This window comes from Tursiops truncatus, chromosome 14 (genome assembly GCF_011762595.2).
Source record: "Tursiops truncatus isolate mTurTru1 chromosome 14, mTurTru1.mat.Y, whole genome shotgun sequence".
Lineage (NCBI taxonomy): Eukaryota > Metazoa > Chordata > Mammalia > Artiodactyla > Delphinidae > Tursiops > Tursiops truncatus.
In genome coordinates, this window is record NC_047047.1 from 5,337,556 (window position 1) to 5,356,560 (window position 19,005).

At 47.6% G+C, this 19,005-nt stretch overlaps 1 protein-coding gene across 4 annotated transcripts in view; it reads left to right on the forward strand.

Annotated features, from left to right (window-relative positions):
* The window catches only part of CREG2 (cellular repressor of E1A stimulated genes 2), a 46,132-nt gene that overhangs the window by 18,195 nt on the left and 8,932 nt on the right, over nt 1-19,005 (forward strand). For 2 of the 4 annotated variants that reach the window (XR_012325574.1, XR_002175586.3), the window contains exons 3-4: nt 10,472-10,635; nt 16,030-16,143. Coding sequence is in view for 2 of the 4 variants with exons in the window: in XM_033838276.2 (XP_033694167.1) it covers nt 16,030-16,143 (114 nt within the window). In the remaining 2 variants the exon portion in view is untranslated. The remainder of the gene's footprint in view (nt 1-10,471; nt 10,636-16,029; nt 16,144-19,005) is intronic. The other 2 variants (XM_033838276.2, XM_004322104.4) reach the window with 1 other exon arrangement.

The window sequence follows — 19,005 nt, forward strand, 5'->3', positions numbered from 1 at the left end:
CTCTTCCTCCTTCCCCAGAGAGCTCCTCTTCCTGGGCTCCCCATCCATTTGGCTGTTCAGAGCAGACCCTTGGGTACCACCATTCGCTGCTGCTTCTTCTTACACAACCAGTCAGCTACGTCCAACTGGTCTACCTCCCAGACCTCTCCCCCAGTTGACTACTTCCCTCCAGCTTGCTTCTCCCCACCACCTGGCCCAAGACTCTACTGTTGCTCACCTGGACTCTTTAAATACTCCTGACCAGTGTCCCTGGATGCCTGTTTGCCCCTTTCCAACCCACTTTCCATCCTAAAACTGGAGGGATCTTTTCAAAAAGCACATCTCATCATTCCATTACCCTGCTTAAAATTCTTCAGTGTTTTCCCATTGCTCTTAGGATGAAATTTTAACATCTTAACATGGCCTCTGCGGCCTCTGTGGTCCACCCCTGGCAGTGCCAGTGTCTGTGGCATCACCCTTCCCCTTTGTGCTGGCCCCAGTGGTCTTATGGCTCTTTTCTGCCTGGGGACCTTTGCGCTTGCTCTTCCTTCTATCTACACTGATTTCCCTGCCTTTACCTAACTAATTCCCACTCATTTCCTAGGTTTCTGGGTTGATGTTATAACATGGAAGCCTGCCTATGTTTTTTGTTGTTTTTTTTTTTTAAATAAATTTATTTATTTATTTTTGGCTGTGTTGGGTGGGTTTACGTTGCTGTGTGTGGGCTTTCTCTAGTTGCGGCGAGCGGGGGCTACTCTTTGTTGCGGTGTGCGGGCTTCTCATTGCAGTGGCTTCTCTTGTTGTGGAGCACAGGCTCTAGGTGCGCGGCCTTCAGGAATTGTGGACACGGACTCTAGAGCGCAGGCTCAGTAGTTGTGGCGCATGGGCTTAGTTGCCCCGCGGCATGTGGAATCTTCCCATACCAGGGATCGAGCCCGTGTCCCTTGCATTGGCAGGCGGATTCTTATCCACTGCGCCACCAGAGAAGCCCCCTGCCTATGTTTTGAGGGTCAGGAAACATAGGCAAGTTTCCATGTTATAGTAGCAAGTGAATAAATCATTAATTGTACAGCAGGCTGTCTGCCGTCTGCCCCTCCTGCTAGAATGTAAGTCCCGTGAGGGCCAGGACTGTGTCCTTCTGACTCTCCACCAGCCCCAGAGCCTTGAACGTAATGAGGCTATGTTCAACTAATGTTTACTGAGTGAATATATGGAATATTTGAGTTAGGCCTTGAGGGATGGTGTATAGTTTTCTATTGCTGCTGTGATAAATGGCCTCAAATTTGTGGTTCAAAACCACACAGATTTATTCTCTTACAGTCCTGGAGGTCAGAAATCTGAAATGAGTCTTATGGAGCTACAATCAAGGTGTTGGCAGGGCAGGTTCCCCCTGGAGGCTCTGAGAGGAGAATTTGTTTCCTTGCCATTTTCAGCTCCTAGAGACCACCCGCATCTCTTGGCATCTGGCCCCTTCCTTGCATCCTCTAACCTGTCGATCCCGTTTCCTGGATCCTACAGCTCTGATTTTCCACCTCCCTGTCTAAGGACCCTTGTGATTTCATTGGACCCACCAGATAATCCAGGATAATCTTCCCATATCAAGTTCCTTAACTTAATCATATCTGTAAAGTCCATGTTGCCATACAAGGTAATAGTCACATGTTCTGGGCACTAGGACGTGGACATCTTTGTGAGGAGACCTTATTCAACCCACCGCAGATGCATGTACCAGTCTCAATGCATTTGCAAGTGTAGATAGAGACATGGTAATTTATTCTAACGTATGCTAAGGCGCTCATTGGTGTTTTGGGGGGGTCATGATCTTATTTGTAATATACATGCTTTTCAAATATAGATATTAAAATGACTCAAACACGTGTGATAGTCAATCAACGAATGTTAATTTTAATATATTCTTAGCATGGCGAAATGATAGAGAAAGGTGAAAACTGCAGAGAAAAGGGTTATAAATTGAGCAGTCTGTTTAATCGTGACCTGTCAGAGTGAACTGTTTTTAGCATCCCTGCTCCTCTCCTGCCTGGAAGTGGACCTAGTTCCCCCTTTTGCATGTCTTGTCCCTTTGTGTATGACTGCCTGGGGTTTATTGAATCATAAGATTTGATGCTGCATAAGAGAAAATCCTAGCCCAAGATGCTTACAGAAATGTAGCACTCTGTCCTTTAAAGACATATGGCCAAGGCTTCCAAATAACACAAATTTCATTCCAAGAAACTCAGAGAAGCCATGGATAAGAGCATTGAACTGAAGGGTGGAAAAGGCATCAACACAGCATGAAAATGGACCAATTTGTTCAGAGTCTCAAAAAAACAGAGGCTGGGAGGGTCTGCAGATGAACCCCAAATAACTTTCATAGTTATTCCAGAACAGACCATTTTTTTAAATGGTTGTGCACCCAAAACTGAGAAGAAGCAACCACCTCCAGGCAGTAGTAGTTGGGGAGGCTGGCATGACGAAATGGCCATCCCTTTCTTCGATAGGTTTATTGCTAGGTGATAAGTCAGGAAGACGATTGTCTACTCACTGTATGTGGATTTCCCTGAGGCCCTTGACAGAAAGCCTGAGTGATGTTCTTATCGACAAGACAGAATAATACGAACAAGGGATCGTCGTGCTGGGTAGGCTTCTTTCTCTCGCGTGTAATACATTTGTTTCTCTTACACCTAATTTCACGAAGATGTGAAACTGTGGATGGATGGGTGACTGGCTGGAGCCCCGAAGGTGTTGATTAATAGGAGGGGGTTTCACCTGAGTGCTGAGGGGAGGATGTTTCTGGTTCCTTGGCCATTTACAGCCCCTGGAAAGTGGTGGGAACCTGGGAGCCAGTGGAAGGGTCCTGGGTTGAACCAAGTGGGAGCTTGAGACACTGAATCCTGTTGGAGAGACACAGAAAAATTGTCAGGAGAAGCTGAAGCCACAGCCAGGAAAATGGTGCCAAGAAGGAAGGAGAAAACTGGGGGGGGGAGGGATTTAACTGGGACAGTGTGAGGCTTTATACTGGTATGCCATAAAATTAGAATTAAATCAAATTTAACATAAAAATTTAGATGAAGTAACATAACATAACATAACATAACGACACGACATGTACACGCTTCCCTGGAAGGATGGAGCAGGGAGTGGCGGACGTGACCTACTCCTCTACTTCGTGAACCTTCTGCTCGAGCAATGAGGTCCATCCTGGATACTAAAGTTTAACAAGAATATTGACAAACTAGCAAGTCTAAAAGCAGCCAGACTGAAACAAGTCTTGAGAAATAGGTAAGTGCTTTCGGCAGATGTCTGAAAGGCCAGGCCAGAAAACGGCAGCTCTGTTTGTTCTGATGTCGCCCTGGAGGCGCGAGCAGAACAGGTGGGTGGAAGCCGCAGAGGCTTCGCGGTTTCCTCTCCACTGCCACCCGCTTCTTACCTTCAGCATCGTGCGGATGGCCGATCCTACACCCGCGCTTCTCCAGCAAGGTTTTCACTTCCTCGGCCACATCCAGATCTGGTAGCACACGCCCCACGTCCGAACCTCCATTCTGAGCATCCTACCCCAGGCCCTTCTTGCCTGAGTCACGGCATGGAGCCCAGCCGTCCTCTGCCCCATCACCATCTCATCTCACCACGGTCAGCGCCTGCTGGCTCCCCTTCCCCTTCGCCCAGCTCAGACTCCACGGTCTGTCTTTATAACCCCCCACCCAAGACCACCTGCAAGTTCTCTGCCCCTCTCCCTCTGAAGCACCCCTGGCTACATCCAACCCCGTTCAACCCTGATCCCTCCTCCTCTACTCCTGCACCCAGGAGGCTCCGAGTTACAGGAACAAACCACATGGCCAGGCTGACTCTCCCACTTTAAATTCATGAACAGAATCCTCCCATGCATTCCAACATCACTGGAAGATTCTCCATCTCCCACCAAGGCTCCTTTCCCACCCTCAGGTTCACGCCTACTCCCTGTTTTTCAGACCAAATCTACTCATCCCCTCCAGTCTCTCTGGGTTGCAGGTGACACCCACGTTTCTTTGACAAAATGCAAACGCCTCTCAGCCTCTCTCCTCTCCCTCCACTAGTCTGTAAATGTACCTGTGTCTGTGCCAGTGGGTCTCAAACAGAAGTGGGGGGACCCCTCCCCAGGGACATTTGGCAATGTCTGGAGATGGTTTTGGTTGTTACAACTTGGGGAAGGAGGGTGCTCCTGCAATCCCGTGGGTAGAACCCAGAGACGCTCCTAAATGTTCTACAATGCACAGGACACCCCCAGCCCGATGAACTGCCCAGCCTCAAGTGTCAATAGCACCAAAGTGAGAAACTGCTGTACACCAGCCGTCCTTCACTTACTAAGAGAAAGCGACACATCACTGTGTGTTCCCAAGTCAGGTCCGGCTGCTCGGCGCTCGAAAATCAATACTCGAGAGAGACAGATGTTAGTAGAAAGGAAAGTTGCTTCTCAGCAGAACGCCAGCCATCTGGGGAGATGGTGGACTCAGGGTCCCCCAAAAACCGTCTCCGAAGATTCTGCTCGGCCACGAAAGTTCTTAAAGGGAAAAAAGGGAAGTCATCTCAGTTAATCATAGAGATGGGGGATCCGAGTGGCGCTGCGCCCCACTGTGTGCAGGCTCGTCGACTTCCTGGGCTCTTTCTTTAGACGCTATCTCGTTCACACAGTTTGCTTTTGAGATCACTGCAGGGGAAGCTGGGGAAGAGATCTGGTCATCTGCTAATTACTTCTTCATTTCCACTTCTTTGACCTAGGGAAAGAGCCAACAGATTAGGCGAGGCGTTGTGTGATCAAAAGGTTTGAAAGGTGTGCTAGGGCCGGAGATGAGTAGAGCGTGGGGGCGCCTGGTTTGAGGTTCGTGACTAGATAAAAGGGGCCTCCTGCAAAGAGCTCTTTCCTGCAGAGCTGCTTACATGGGGGTTCTGCTGTGTTTTGGGTGGCACGGTTCATTGTGCAAGAAAGTCCCATGCATCACAGGACATTTCGGATTCCCCGTCCCTGCCCGCTAAATGCGAGTAGAGCCCCCAGCCCAGTCACTGGGGCAAAGGTGCTCCACAGATTTCCCAGCTTCCCTTATGGGCAGAAACACTTCCTGGCTGAGAACCACTGTACATGGATCGGATGGTGGTTGACATTGTATCCCTGTCACTCGGGGACTGCATGAAACAAATTTTTTTTCTCTATTTTAAAGAATTGAAACAAAGTTGAATATTTTAATGTCATTCACCCAATATGTCTATGCGTATTGGCTTAACTTCCTAAATCCAAAAAGAACATACTGTCTGCTTTTCTCTAACATTTTTCTTTACCACTGAACACAAATACATCAAAATAAGACAGGCCTTTAAATGTATCGTACTAACCAACAAGACATAAAGTGTTTGGGAAGGTTGAATGTAAATTTATTAGAAAAATGCATCCCTTGTGAAGCTCTTAGAAAATTGTAGCTCATAAAAATGTGAGTGTAAAAAAAACTGTAGCAAAAGGAGGATTACTTATCTTAAAGGATTGCTCAAAGAAAGCAATCTTCTCACGTAATTGGAAGTCATTTAAGCGCTCAACCGCTGTCTCATTGTTTCCTTTATAGCCCCTGGGTCATCTAATCCACTTTTTTACCCACAAGGTTCTAGAGCTGACTGTTCTTTCTATTTAATAGCATTCTGGAACCCGGGTGTGGATGGGCCCATGCTTTGACCCAGTATTGCCTTTTGGATCTCTGCCTGTGGGCGTGAAGCCTTCTCCCTGTAAAAGAACAGACTCTTTTTATCTTTTGGTCCCTGAGTTCCCTGACTTAAACTATCAAATTCTATATTAGATTCTGTTGGAGGAGGGACTTCCCCGTGGTGGTCCAGGGGCTAAGACTCCATGCTCCCAATGCAGGGGGCCCGGGTTCGATCCTGGTCAGGGAACTAGATCCCTTGTGGAATGTTTTACAAGTATTACATGTGTTATGATAGAAATATATATAGGGCACAAGTTTATATGAGTGGTGGAGCAAGTTACTTGGAATGAGCTAAGTTTTAATATGTTTATTAGGCAACCAGTGATAGGTGAGTGTGTGCGTGCACACACACGTGAACATGCATATGTGTGTTCATGCATGTGGAGGGTTCATCATTCTAGGAAGATAGAATGGTGTGAGAAAGGCTGGGAGGTTTGAATCTTGGTGTAAAAGTAATTATTTATGTCCAGAGAGCTGCAAAGGATAAGGCCAGGAAAAAAGACAAATACCTGACCATTAGGAACATTTTGTACCGTATTTTCAGATTTTGGTTGTGCTTGTATAAGTAGAGGGGTATTAAAAGTACATGAAATTAGAAGGTGACAGTTTTTTATTTTAGAAAGATTACTCTAGCAATAATGTAAAAGAAACCATGCCATCAATGTATGAATAATAAATTAATAATAACCCAAAAAAATGATTCTGTTGGAGGAAAAATTAGAATAAAAAGGTTAAAAATAAGTTCCAGGCTGGGGTGTGCAAACATTCCCCCTAGCAGAGGCCACACAGAGCAGTAGCACAATGTAATGAACACAGCCAGGGACCAGGGCAGGCAGAGGGCAGTTCCTAGACAGCTTCTGCCACTTTCTAGAGGGTCCTCAAGCTGGTAAGTCATCCTCTGGGTTCTCCAGGTGACCACCTGAGCAGACCAGGCTTTTCTGGTCCTGCCCTTGAGACAGAAGTCCTTTTGGGTCACTAGCTGCCCATCTGGCAGAGTGCGGGTGGCAGGCCCCGAGGACAAGTGGAAAGGAGAGCGATGCCCAAAAGAACGTCCCCTAACCTGAAAGAGAAACGGAAACAGTGCAGCCCAAGGCCCTCAGCCCCGAGGGGCAGCCCTTCCCGCAGCACACAGATAAATTCACCAAATTCTCACCAACTGCGGAAGGCAGAAAGCCCGCCTGGACATTTCCAAGGAACCCGGAGAGGTGCTGATGACGCAGGTGAGGACCATCACCGCCGCCCCACCCTGTTCTCCCTGCCCCCTCCTCAGCCACATCTGGATGTCTTATCACCACACCTGGTGGCTTCTCTCCTTTGCCATGCAGGGACACTGGGTATAACAGACTTTTACTAGGGTCTGGGGGAATAGTGGGAGGGGTGACTAGGGTTGTCGGGTGAAATACAGGATTCCCAGTCAAATGTGAATTTCAGATAAACAAATACACTTTTAGTATAAGCATGTCCCAAATATTGTCTGGGACATCTTATACTGAAAAAAAAAATGTTGTTTATCTAAAATTCAAAGGTGACTGGGCATCTGTATTGATACCTCCTACGTCTGGCAACTCCAGGTACAGCACTGGACAGCAGCCACATCGCGGGGCATCCCTGCACCATCACTGGCCACCCCTCATCACAAGGATGGAGGACACCCCTGCCACATGGCTGGGTATCCCCTCCAAATTCCAGGCCTCCTCCCACTGCCTTTCTTTTCTTCTCTGAGTCTCAGCGACCTCCCCAAACAAACACAGCAAGACAAAACCTTCTGTGTCTTCTGCCGAACCGGAATTCAGAACGCAGTAACCTCGGGGAGGCATCAGCTCCCTTTCTCTCCCTGCAGACACTGGCCTGGGTGCCCTGAGGAGGGGGGCCTGGCCTTGTCCTGATAATCAAGACCCACTAATACACTTTCCTAAACAGAAGAGCAGCCCGTCCTGAGATGAATTTGCTTCCCTCCGTTACCATCCCCACTTCAGCCCCAGTCACACAGAGATGCACAAATTCAGAATCAGCTGCTGTCATTGTTTCCTGAATAGTGATTTTTGTCTTGCCCCATTAGAAGTCAAGGAATGGAGTTCAGCTAGAAGCAGAGGCCAGGAAATAGCAGATGGTGTCTCAGACTAGGGGGACTGTGCCCATGCTAAACAGGAAACAAGAAGAATACAGACGGACTCAGGAGGTTCAAGGAGATGGAGTGGGACTTCCTTTGTGCCAGGGCTTCTCACATCCCCAGGCTGCGGATGGGCCCCTAAAGGCCCTGGGCTAGTCCAGGGAGAGCAAGGCCACACAGGGTTCCAGACTTTGCACCAGCAAGAGCTCTTTCATTACCTTACTCTATAACCCATGTAATATGAAACACTTTTGTCTGAAGAACAGATGACATTTTAAAATAATTTATTTCACCATCTTTATTTTTTTATTTTTTAATAAATTTATTTATGTATTTATTTATTTTTGGCTGCGTTGGGTCTTCGTTGCTGCGCGCGGGCTTTCTCTAGTTGCAGCGAGCAGGGGCTACTCTTCATTGCGGTGCACAGGCTTCTCATTGCAGTGGTTTCTCTTGTTGTGGAGCACGGGCTCTAGGCACGCAGCCTCAGTAGTTATGGCGCGCAGGCTCAGTAGTTGTGGTTCGCGAGCTCTAGAGTGCAGGCTCAGCAGTTGTAGCTCGCGGGTTCTAGAGTGCAAGCTCAGTAGGTGTGGCACATGGGCTTAGTTGCTCCGTGGCATGTGGGATCTTCCCGGACCAGGGCTCGAACCCGTGTCCCCTGCATTGGCAGGCGGATTCTTAACCACTGAGCCACCAGGGAAGTCCCTCAGCATCTTTATACTCAAAGATACACATATGCAAATCAGAGCTTCTGATCAGCATGTTATAATTATTTTTCCCTTGCTGTTTCCAAAGTGATTCAATTCCAACCAAAAACAGAGAAACTGAATATTTTTACATGGGTCAAAGACTGTGAAGACTCTAAGGTTTTACCCTATTTGCAAGCAAGCTCACCTGGTTCATTCTAAGTAACGAGTCAGCCTGCCGTGGTTCACGGATGGGGGCAGAAGACACAAGCCTCCTGGGTCAGAGGCAAAGGACTTTGTTACCCCAGCAATGGCAGCAGCCAGTGTGTTAGCAGTTTATAGTGGGATTTCCCCCGGGCCCTAGTTCCCCCGGGGGGATGTGAAGAGGGCCAGGGGTCATCTGCACACACGGTGGGGTGCATTACAGGAGAGGAACCCTGAGCCTAGAGAACCAGAATCTGTACAGTGGAGGCAAGACTGCCGCCCCCAGAGGGAGCCCATTCTGCACCCCTCTGGACAGGCCACCACCCCGTGGGGAGATGCTCTGTCTTCCAAAGCTGTTGGCTCTGTAAACATCTTTGTGAAAAGATAGCTCAGAGCCAAGGGAGCTAGTCCTATGCTTACAAGACGTTCAGAAACACGAGAGACCATGGAAAGCTGCTTCCTAATACATGGTGGATACAGTCTTATCTCAAGGAAATATATAAATGTGCAAATATTTTAAAAATACAGGCCAGGGACTTCCCTGGTGGTGCAGTGGTTAAGAATCCGCCTGCCAATGCAGGGGACACGGGTTCGAGCCCTGGTCTGGGAAGATCCCACATGCCGCAGAGCAACTAAGCCCACGAGCCACAACTACTGAAGCCCACGCACCTAGAGCCCGTGCTCCACAACAAAAGAAGCCACCACAATGAGAAGCCCGCGCACTGCAACGAAGAGTAGCCCCCGCTCGCCGCAACTAGAGAAAGCTTACGCGCAGCAACGAAGACCCAATGCAGCCACAAATAAATAAGTAAGTAAGTAAGTAATTTAAAAAAAATACAGGCCAGGACTTCCCTGGCAGTCCAGCGGTTAAGACTCCAGGCTTCCAATGCAGTGGGTGCAGGTTCGATCCTGGTCAGGGAACTAAGATCCCACCTGCAGCTTGGCAAAAAAAACAAAAAAAACAGGCCGTCTTTGCTCCTCGTGGATTGTTACTAATACCATCCAACGTTAGCTGGACATGCCTCAAGCATATGATCCAGGCCAAGAACAGAGACAGAGTTCCTGAAACTTGAAGCCCTTCTATAGCGAGGAACCTCTCAGTTGCAAGAAGTAGAAAAGTAAGCTCAGATGTGCTTGGAGAATTAAGGAAGCTGATTAGTTGACATATTTGAAAAGTCCAGAGGTAGGCTTTTCTTAGGAGCTCTGCAAGGTCAGCCCAAATGAGATTTTCCCATCCCTCCTCACTGCCTTCTCCAGTGTCTGCTGCATTTTAAGGGCCGCACCCTCCCACCCCTGCCCGTCCCCCACCTGTGATCCCCTGTGGCTGCCAGCCACTTCCGGGTACACGTGCTCCGTTTGTGTCCAGCAACAGCGAGCATCTCTCCAGTTAGACTCCAAAGGAGAGGGAGGGGTTGCCGTTCCAGAAGTCCCCAGCAAGTAGCTCCTCGAGCTTTAATGAGCAGACTTGCTCTTGTGCCCATCCCTGAGTCCGTCACTATGGCCAGAGGATGGAACTGGCTGGTTGGCTTGGGCAATCCCAGCTCTCAGGATCTAGGGACGGAACAGGGTTCCCTGAAGCCGTGTGAGGGAGAAGTGGATGCCTAAACAGTATTCCACGTGCATTGCCAAGAGGAGGGGGAATGTTTTTTGTTTTTTACTTTAAGTATAGTTGATTTACAATATTATGTTAGTTTCAGGTGTACAGCAAAGTGATTCAGTTATACGTATATATGTATATATCTATATTCTTTTTTTTCAATTCTTTTTCATTATAGCTTATTACAAGATATTGGGGAATGTCTTCTACAGCAGCTGTTCATCAAAGCACGCTCTCAGAAATCAAAAGCCGTGGATCAGGGTCCTGGGGTACACAGCATCCTCCTACCTGGTTGCTGTGCACTGGCTGGCCATTTGGGAGCAGCAGGTGCGGTAACCTCAGGTGTGTTGTACTCACATGGCTCAGGATAGGATTGGAGTCCAACTCCCCTCCGATGGGGTATTAGTTTTTTTGTTTGTTTTTTGTTTTAGGGGGGGTTTAACTTATTTATTTATATTTATTTTTGGCTGCGTTGTGTCTTCGTTGCTGCATACAGGCTTTCTCTAGTTGCGGCGAGCAGGGGCTACTCTTCGTTGTGGTGCACAGGCTGCACGTTGCGGTGGCTTCTCTTGTTGCGGAGCACGGACTCCAGCATGCGGGCTTCAGTAGTTGCGGCACGCGGGCTCAGTAGTTGTGGCGCATGGGCCTAGTCGCTCCGTGGCATGTGGGATCTTCCCGGACCAGGGCTCGAACCCTCATCCCCTGCATTGGCAGGTGGATTCTTAACCACTGTGCCACCAGGGAAGCCCCGGTGTATTAGTTTTCTAATGCTGCTGTACCAAACCACCACAACTTAGTGGCCCAGAACAACACAAATGTATTATGTCATAGTTTCGGAGGGCAGAAGTCCAAACAGGTCTTCCTGGGCCAAAACCAAGGTGTCCTTTGTGGAGGCTCTAGGGGAAAATCCATTCTCTTGCCTTTTCTTGCTTCTAGAGGCTGCCTGCACTCCTGGGCTCTAGCCCCCTCCCCTATGCGAAGCCAGCTATGGCCAGGAGAGTCTTTTTCCCATCGTATCACCCCAACACTCTCTTTTGCCTCCCTCTTCCACTTTTAAGGACCTTTATGATCGCATTGAGACCAGGTGCGTAATCCAGGCCAGCTGACTGGCAACCTTAATTCCCCTTGGCCGTGAAAGGTAACACAGTCACAAGTTCCAGAGGTTAGTACGTGGACATCTTTGAGGGGCTGTTATCCTCCAAAAGGATAAAGCTTTCTGTTTACCTGTTTAAATACATCATCTTCTTTCTAGTCTTTGTAATCTCCACCCCTGGAGAAGCAAACTGCTCCCTTCTTAAATGTAATGTGTTCTTCTATCATGACTGGAGAAGCAAACTGCTCCCTTCTTAAATGTAATGTGTTCTTCTATCGTGACTTACTTATGAATCCTAATTTCATTGCTTTCATGATGGAGCAATTTTGTGAAAAAAATTGGCTTTAATAGCAAACAAATCGGGTACAACTGACGACAGTCTCCTCTGGTTATCTGTATGTTCAGTTCCCGTTTACTATTTTTATTTATTTTCTCCAATCCATCTCAGGTTTTTTACAAAATTCAGTGTTGATTCAGTGTTTACAGTTGTGTAGCGCGCCTCCCGTCATTCTTTCATCTTTGAAAACTCCACAATTCAGCAACTACAGTTTTGCAGTGTCAAAACCTCAGCCGCCTGTAACAGTTTCAAATGGTACACGGTGTTCTGACATGGAGCATTTCACCTGAGTATGTGGGCGTGTCTTCTCTTTCCCTTATTGTGACTCAACGGAGCATATAATAAAGAAAAACTTGTAGGCAGGTGGAAACAAGTGTCTTAAGTATAAGCAACACATATGTTTTGCTTAACAAATGTACCTTTCTTTAACGTTATAATGGACGGGAATGAGCTCTGATGAGTCATGCCTCCTGGAAGCAGCCGTTTTGTGATACACACCATCTGTGAAAAGAGCATGTGCAGAGTCTGCTTGGTCAACTGTGTGGGAGTCCCAAGACCACCCTCAGGCTCAGTGATTCGCTGGAAGGACTCACAGGACTCAAGAGCTCCTGGTCTATTCCAGTGAGAGGATACGGATCCTAGTCATCAAGGGCAAAATGCACACGGGGCGCCGTCCAGGAAAATCCAGGCCCAAGCTTCTAGGAGCCCCTTCCCACTGGAATCATACAGGGACACACTGAGTTCCCCCAGAAATGATGTGTGACCACAGGTGCAAGGTATTGCCAACCAGAGAAGCTCACCTGAGCCTTGGTATCCAGGGTTTTTGCTGGAATCCAATCACATGACAATTATAGCATCTGCATGATTGATCTTAGCTACGCAGACTCAGGGCCCAAGAGGTTAAGCGGACCCAGCGTGGCCCAGGGTCTCAGACGCAAAAACACTCTGGTGAAGCAGGATATTTCAAGGGCTTGGTGGTATCTTCTGGGAGCCAGCCAAGGGCCAGTCCTCCTGAAGACAGGCCTTTCTTTGGAATGTGCAGGGTTTGGACAGCCCCGGTCTGCTGCGTTGCCCCTTGACTGCCCACCAGGAGATAGTGTTATGTGACCATTATTTTTTTTGTCTTTTTTCAGCTTTATTGGGGTATAATTGGCAAATAAAATTATAAGATATTTAAAGCACACACCATGATAATTTGATATACGTATACATGATGAAAAGATTCCCACCATCTAGTTAATTGACGCATCCATCTCCTTGCCCGTTGCCTCTTGTGTGAGAACATTTAAGTTCTCTCCTCTTCGAAAATTTCAACTATACAATATAGCGTTATTAACAAGAGTCACCATGTTACGCAGTAGATTCTCAGACTTTTTCATCTTATAGCTGCAAGTTTGTACCTTTTTACCAAACTCTCCCTATCTGCCCCCCAGCCCCTGCTGGAAACCAGTTTTCTGCATTACATATGTAATATTCAAAGAATATAGAAATATATAAAATAAAAAGGGGCTTCTCCCCCTATACACCTCGAGCCCCTCAAATCCCCTTCTTGAAATAACCAAAGTTATATCTTGGAATATATCCTTCCAAGAACCTTTTCTAAGCATATATAAACATTATATATATATATATACATACATACACACACACACACACACACATAGTTTTAGGATTTCTTTTTTTAATGGGGTCCTACTGCATGTCTTCAGCTAACTTTTTACTTATATCTTTCTTATGGCCACCTATAGCTCTATCTCATTCTTTTTAAAGGTTGTATTTCATGCTGTCGATAAAACAATTTATTTATGTTCTCCCACTGCTGAGCATTTTGGTTACTTCCCATTTTTTGTTGTTTTCTTTTTTTTTAATTTTTATTTATTTTATTTATTTATTTTTGGCTGCGTTGGGTCTTTGTCGCTGCACACGGGCTTTCTCTAGTTGCGGCGAGCAGGGGCTACTCTTCGTTGCGGTGCGCGGGCTTCTCATTGCGGTGGCTTCTCTTGTTGTGAATAATGGGCTCTAGGCGTGCAGGCTTCAGTAGTTGTGGAACATAGGCTCAGTAGTTGCGGCTTGCGGGCTGCAGAGCGCAGCCTCAGTAGTTGTGGCGCACGGGCTTAGTTGCTCCGCGGCATGTGGGATCTTCCTGGACCAGGGCTCGAAACCGTGTCCCCTGCATTGGCAGGCAGATTCTTAACCGCTGCGCCACCAGGGAAGCCTGGTTACTTCCCATTTTTGCCATCACAAATGATGCTGTAACAGATATCTCTGCACACACTCTTTTTCTGTCATGTGATACTTTTTTTTTTAACCCCTAAGGTGAACTTTTTTCTTCCCCCTAAGCTGAGCTTTTGAGAAAGCATTCACCAAAAATTAAAATGTAATTAAACATGATATCTAAGAGTCCACAATCAGATAATAAGAGAGAGAATCCATAAACATTGAGCACGCATAGGATCCAGGAGGTGAAGGAGATGGTCAGTCTGGGATACGCCCAGATACAAGTGCGAGGCTCCCAGGCGGCTGCCTTCCTGCTTGAGGCCAGAGGACCTGGGCTCCGACAGGTGCTGCAAGCCCCGCGGCCCAGGACAAGTCACTTAGCCTACCTGAGCCGCATTCCCCTCATCTCTAAAACAAGGTCAGTAATCACACCTACCTCCTGGGGTCGTCATGAAGATGAAACAGAACGAGGCAATGTACAGACACACGCAAAACAAGGCAATGTACAGACACATCTTGTTGCCCCATCCTGGAACCACCTTCCCAAGCACATATGGAGAGATTGTGAAATGCTAAGGCACCAGCTGTCACCTGGGGGAGGTTTCTCTCCTGACTGAAGATGAAGCCACGATCTGAAACATGAAGATTCAGATTCTCCCATTTATGCTTCTTCCAGAAATAGGCAGCCGCGCGTGATGAGAGGTGGGTGGGAGCTCTACGTTGCCCTCCCACACTTTCAGTGCCAGGTGACTCTTACAAGGAAAGCGAGCGTTTATAGAAGAATCCTGCCACCATGGAAACGCTTGGCACACGATGTTATTTCTAACATCCCTTACGTTCGGTAAGGGACCTCTGTGTCTGACGACGGGGATGCCTGAAAGCCTTTACCGTGGCCACTGCTGGATCCAGGCAGATGCACTGCGTTGCTCCACGGGTGCCATTCACAGTATCTCGAGGGAGTGGCACTCCCTAGAGTCATGCAGAGCAGCAACCTGACTCTGCACAGTGGCTCCCTATGGGGGTGTTGCAGAGCCTTGCCCTGGCCTGTGCACTCTCGACTAGGGTACTTCCGGGGTTGTCTGCCACCCGCGAGGATGCACACTGACGTCCAGCCTACACAGACACACCTGCCACACTGCCTGTACCAAGGTAGCTTAATCTTTTCATAGTTTATTGAAGTATAGTTGATTTACAATATTGTGTTAATTTCTGCTGTACAGTAAAGTGGTTCAGGTACACATATGTATACATTCTTGTTCATATTCTTTTTCATTATGGTTTACCACAGGATACTGAATACTGTTCCCTGTGCTCTACAGTAGGACCTGTTGTTTATCCAGCCTATATATACTAGTTTGCCTCTGCTAATCCCACACTCCCAATCCATCCTCCCCCACCCGCCCTCCCCCTTGGCAACCACAAGTCTGTTCTCTGTGTCTCTGAGTCTGTTTCTGTTTCGTAGATAAGTTCATTTGTGTCATATTTTAGATTCCTCATATAAGGGATATCACATGGTATTTGTCTTTCTCTTTCTGACTTACTTCACTTAGTATGATAATCTCTAGATCCATCCATGTTGCTGCAAATGGCGTTATTTCATTCTTTTTTGTGGCTGAGTAATATTCCATTGCATATCTGTACCACATCTTCTTTATCCATTCATCTGTCGATGGACATTTAGATTGTTTCCATGTCCCGGCTATTGTGAATAGTACTGCTATGAATATAGGGGTTCACGTCTCTTTATGAATTAGAGTTTTGTCTGGATATATGCCCAGGAGTGGGATTGCAGGATCATATATGCTAAAGTATTTTCAGGTAATTCCAGAAAATGTAAAAACCTGAACAATATAACCAGCAACGTGATCACTATTTTCTTTTCTTTTCTTTTTTTTTTTTGTCATGGTGCGCAACCTGTGGGATCTCAGTTCCCCGACCAGGGATCAAACCTGGGCCCTCGGCAGTGAAAGCGCGGAGTCCTAACCACTGGCTCTCCAGGGAACTCCCTCTATTTTTAATAAAATCCTTAGTATGTCCAGCTGTCCTTCTATCATCATTTTAATATCTGAAAAATGTCCTTCAAATGCAGAAAAAATATCGTCGACCCAGAAGATCCCCGCTGTGCCCGGTTAACGCTCACTGGCCAGATGGTCACAGTGTCTCCGGAAGAAGTGGAATTTGCCAAGCAAGCCATGTTTTCAAGGTTGGTATCTGCTTTAAGATTGGTTTGCCCAGAAACATACAGTGTAAGAAGCAGAGGTCGGGGCTATGCCATTTGATGCCTCTGAGGTGATGACAGTAATGGTCTGAGCTGTCCTTTGGTGGCAACGCTGCCGTCTGACGCTGAAAGTCTTGGTCGCCTGAGGGGGCAGCAGAGGCCACGCATGTGACCTTGCAGTGGGCTGTCCGTGCCTTTGGAGAGCGCCCCATGCTGGGGTTGCAGGCACTGTTCCCTGCCTACTTCCAGCCTTTCACAACGGCCCTGCCTTGGAATGGAGAAAAAGGGGGCTTTGTAGTCCGGTCAATACAGCAGACATTTGCAAATGTCCACTCTAAGCAGAGCTCGGCACCAGAAGTGACAGCAGTGTTCCTTCGTGTGGGCCCCTCACCCCTTTTATAGCCGAACCACTTAGGATGCAGCTTTCGAACTGCCCCCCACCACCTGCTTCCCGAATTGGATGCCCTGGAGGTTACACTTCAATGAAAATTTTAAAACGACATCCCGGGAAATCGGCATGCATGCTGCTAGGGTCAAAATGAGTGACACAGGAGCCCCGGGAAGCGGGGGAGGAGATCAGCGTTTGCAAAAAGTGAGAAGGGTGGTCCTGCAGGGGTGCTGGAGTCTGTCTCCATGGGTGAGGAGAGGGTCTGTGCAGGGGGAGGCCTGAGGTGGAAGGTCAGAGCTGGAGTGAGGAGGGGCGGGTATCCACATGGGGTGTGGGCTGGCAGATTGGTACTTGTCTAAGTTAGTGGGAGAATAACATGAAAGCAGGTGGTAAATTAGACAAGCCATCTGCATCCCTATGGAGATGGGATGATTGTACGTACAGGGGAATCATGAAATAAGTAAACATACAGCAAGTCCCCGACATACGAACGAGTTCCCTTCCGAGAGTGCGATCCTAAGTCCAATTTGTTTGTTAAGTCCGACACGGTTAGCCCAGGTACCCAACTAATACAATTGGCTCCACAGTACTGTACTGTAATAGGTTTATAATACTTTTCACACAAATAATACATAAAAAAACAGACACACAAAAGAATAAAGAAAACATTTTTACACTTACAGTACAGTGCCTTGAAAAGTACAGTAGTCCAGTACAGCAGCTGGCATCCAGGCGCTGGCATCGAGGGAACAGGCAAGAAGGGTTACTGACTGGAGGAGGGAGAGGAGGTGGGAGGTGGCAGAGCTGAAGGATCTCCAGCAACAGGAGACGGAGGGCAAGTGCCATTTCACTCACGCCCGACGCTGATGGCACACGTTCTGGTTCCCTGCTGGATTCAATTGTTCACATCTTTGAAAGTTCACAACTTGAAGGTTCGTATGTAGGGGACTTAGTGTAGTAATAAGTAAACACAGAGAGAGGAAGCCTGGTTTCTCACCGCCATGGAAGAAAGTTAGCAACATGCACAGGAGGACACTAGATCAGCCTGGAATTGGATCCATCCACACGGACTTGTGGTTTTCAATATACAGACAGAGAGAGAAATGGAGATGCGTGTGTCTGTGTGCCTGTGCGCATCTCAGCTGTCACTCTTTAGTTCTAATTTCTCCTCTTCCACGTTATGACGGGCAGTGAGATGAAGTCAAAGCCGCAGGAGACATTTGCATTCATTAAGTTCGTTTCCTATTTTCCACATTACCGCAGGTAACAGTGTTGCCAGAATTTCCACTACTGGATAATGTGGGTCCCTTTACCACACGCATCCAACCACCTTGTCTCTACCTTCTTTAAACGCTCATGGTCAGTCTCCTAAGGTCCTTCCAGCATCCTACTGCCTGGACCCCAAGCCAGGGCCTCACGGACTAAACTTTGCTGTACCTACGTTCCCCTTGCAGCGGCCAAAATTTGTTCCGTTATAAATACAAAACTAGTTGGCTTAAAATAACAACAATCATGTTATCATCTCAGCTGCATGAGTGTCTGGAGCGTTGGGGCCTCAGATCAGCAACTTACTTTCAAATGGTTTAGGAAAAAAAAAAATAGTTCTTTATACCGTACTTTCAACCTCTCTGTCAATTTGCAATGATTCCAAAAACAAAAAAAATTTTTTTTTAAAAAGGCATCAACCTATCACTGCACTGGCATTGTTGCAAATGTTTTTCCCAGTTTACACTTGGTCTTTGAATTTTCTTTATAACATTTTTAGATATAAATAAAACTTCTATTTTTATGAAGTTTTCAAAAAGTGAGCGCCAGACCCTGCCCTCAAGGAGGATGCATGTTTTTAGGCCTACGCCTGAGGGAGGAGGAAGTCAGAAACAGAGGGCGGAATGTGAGGGCTGTTCCCTGTCTACGCTGGCTGGTTCTCAGGTTGATGCGACCGTTGTAGGCCTCTACAGGAATGGAAAGCTTCCCGTGAACACGTTTGTTTCCCGGACTTAAAATTCAGCATTTCACGTAGAGATGCTTAGAGCCTTTCATGATGCTCCCTGGTAACGATGGCCCCCGTCCCCTGGGCACGTCCTCTGTGCAAGTGCTGTATGTGTCTCATCATTTGCTGCCCACACAGCCCTGTGAACTGACCACCATCCCTCTCGCCCCATGTGACTGGGAAGGAGACCAGGCAGGCTTAAGAGAGCAAACGGCCCATGAGGCATCCCAGCAGCTGAACTGGAGTTTGAACAAAGTTGCCTGGCTCGAGACTTGAGCTGTCTGCCCCTCTGTGGTGACAACAGTTTCCTGCCCTCCTAAGGCTGCCCCAGACCTCGACCCTGGCTCCCTGGCTTCTGCCTCTAGCTGGTTTGAGCAGATCTCAGCCTAAACACAGCCTGGCGTCTGGAGGGCCCTATGACCTGACCAAGGATACATCTGGCACTGTGCTCGGGAGAGCCCACCCTCTG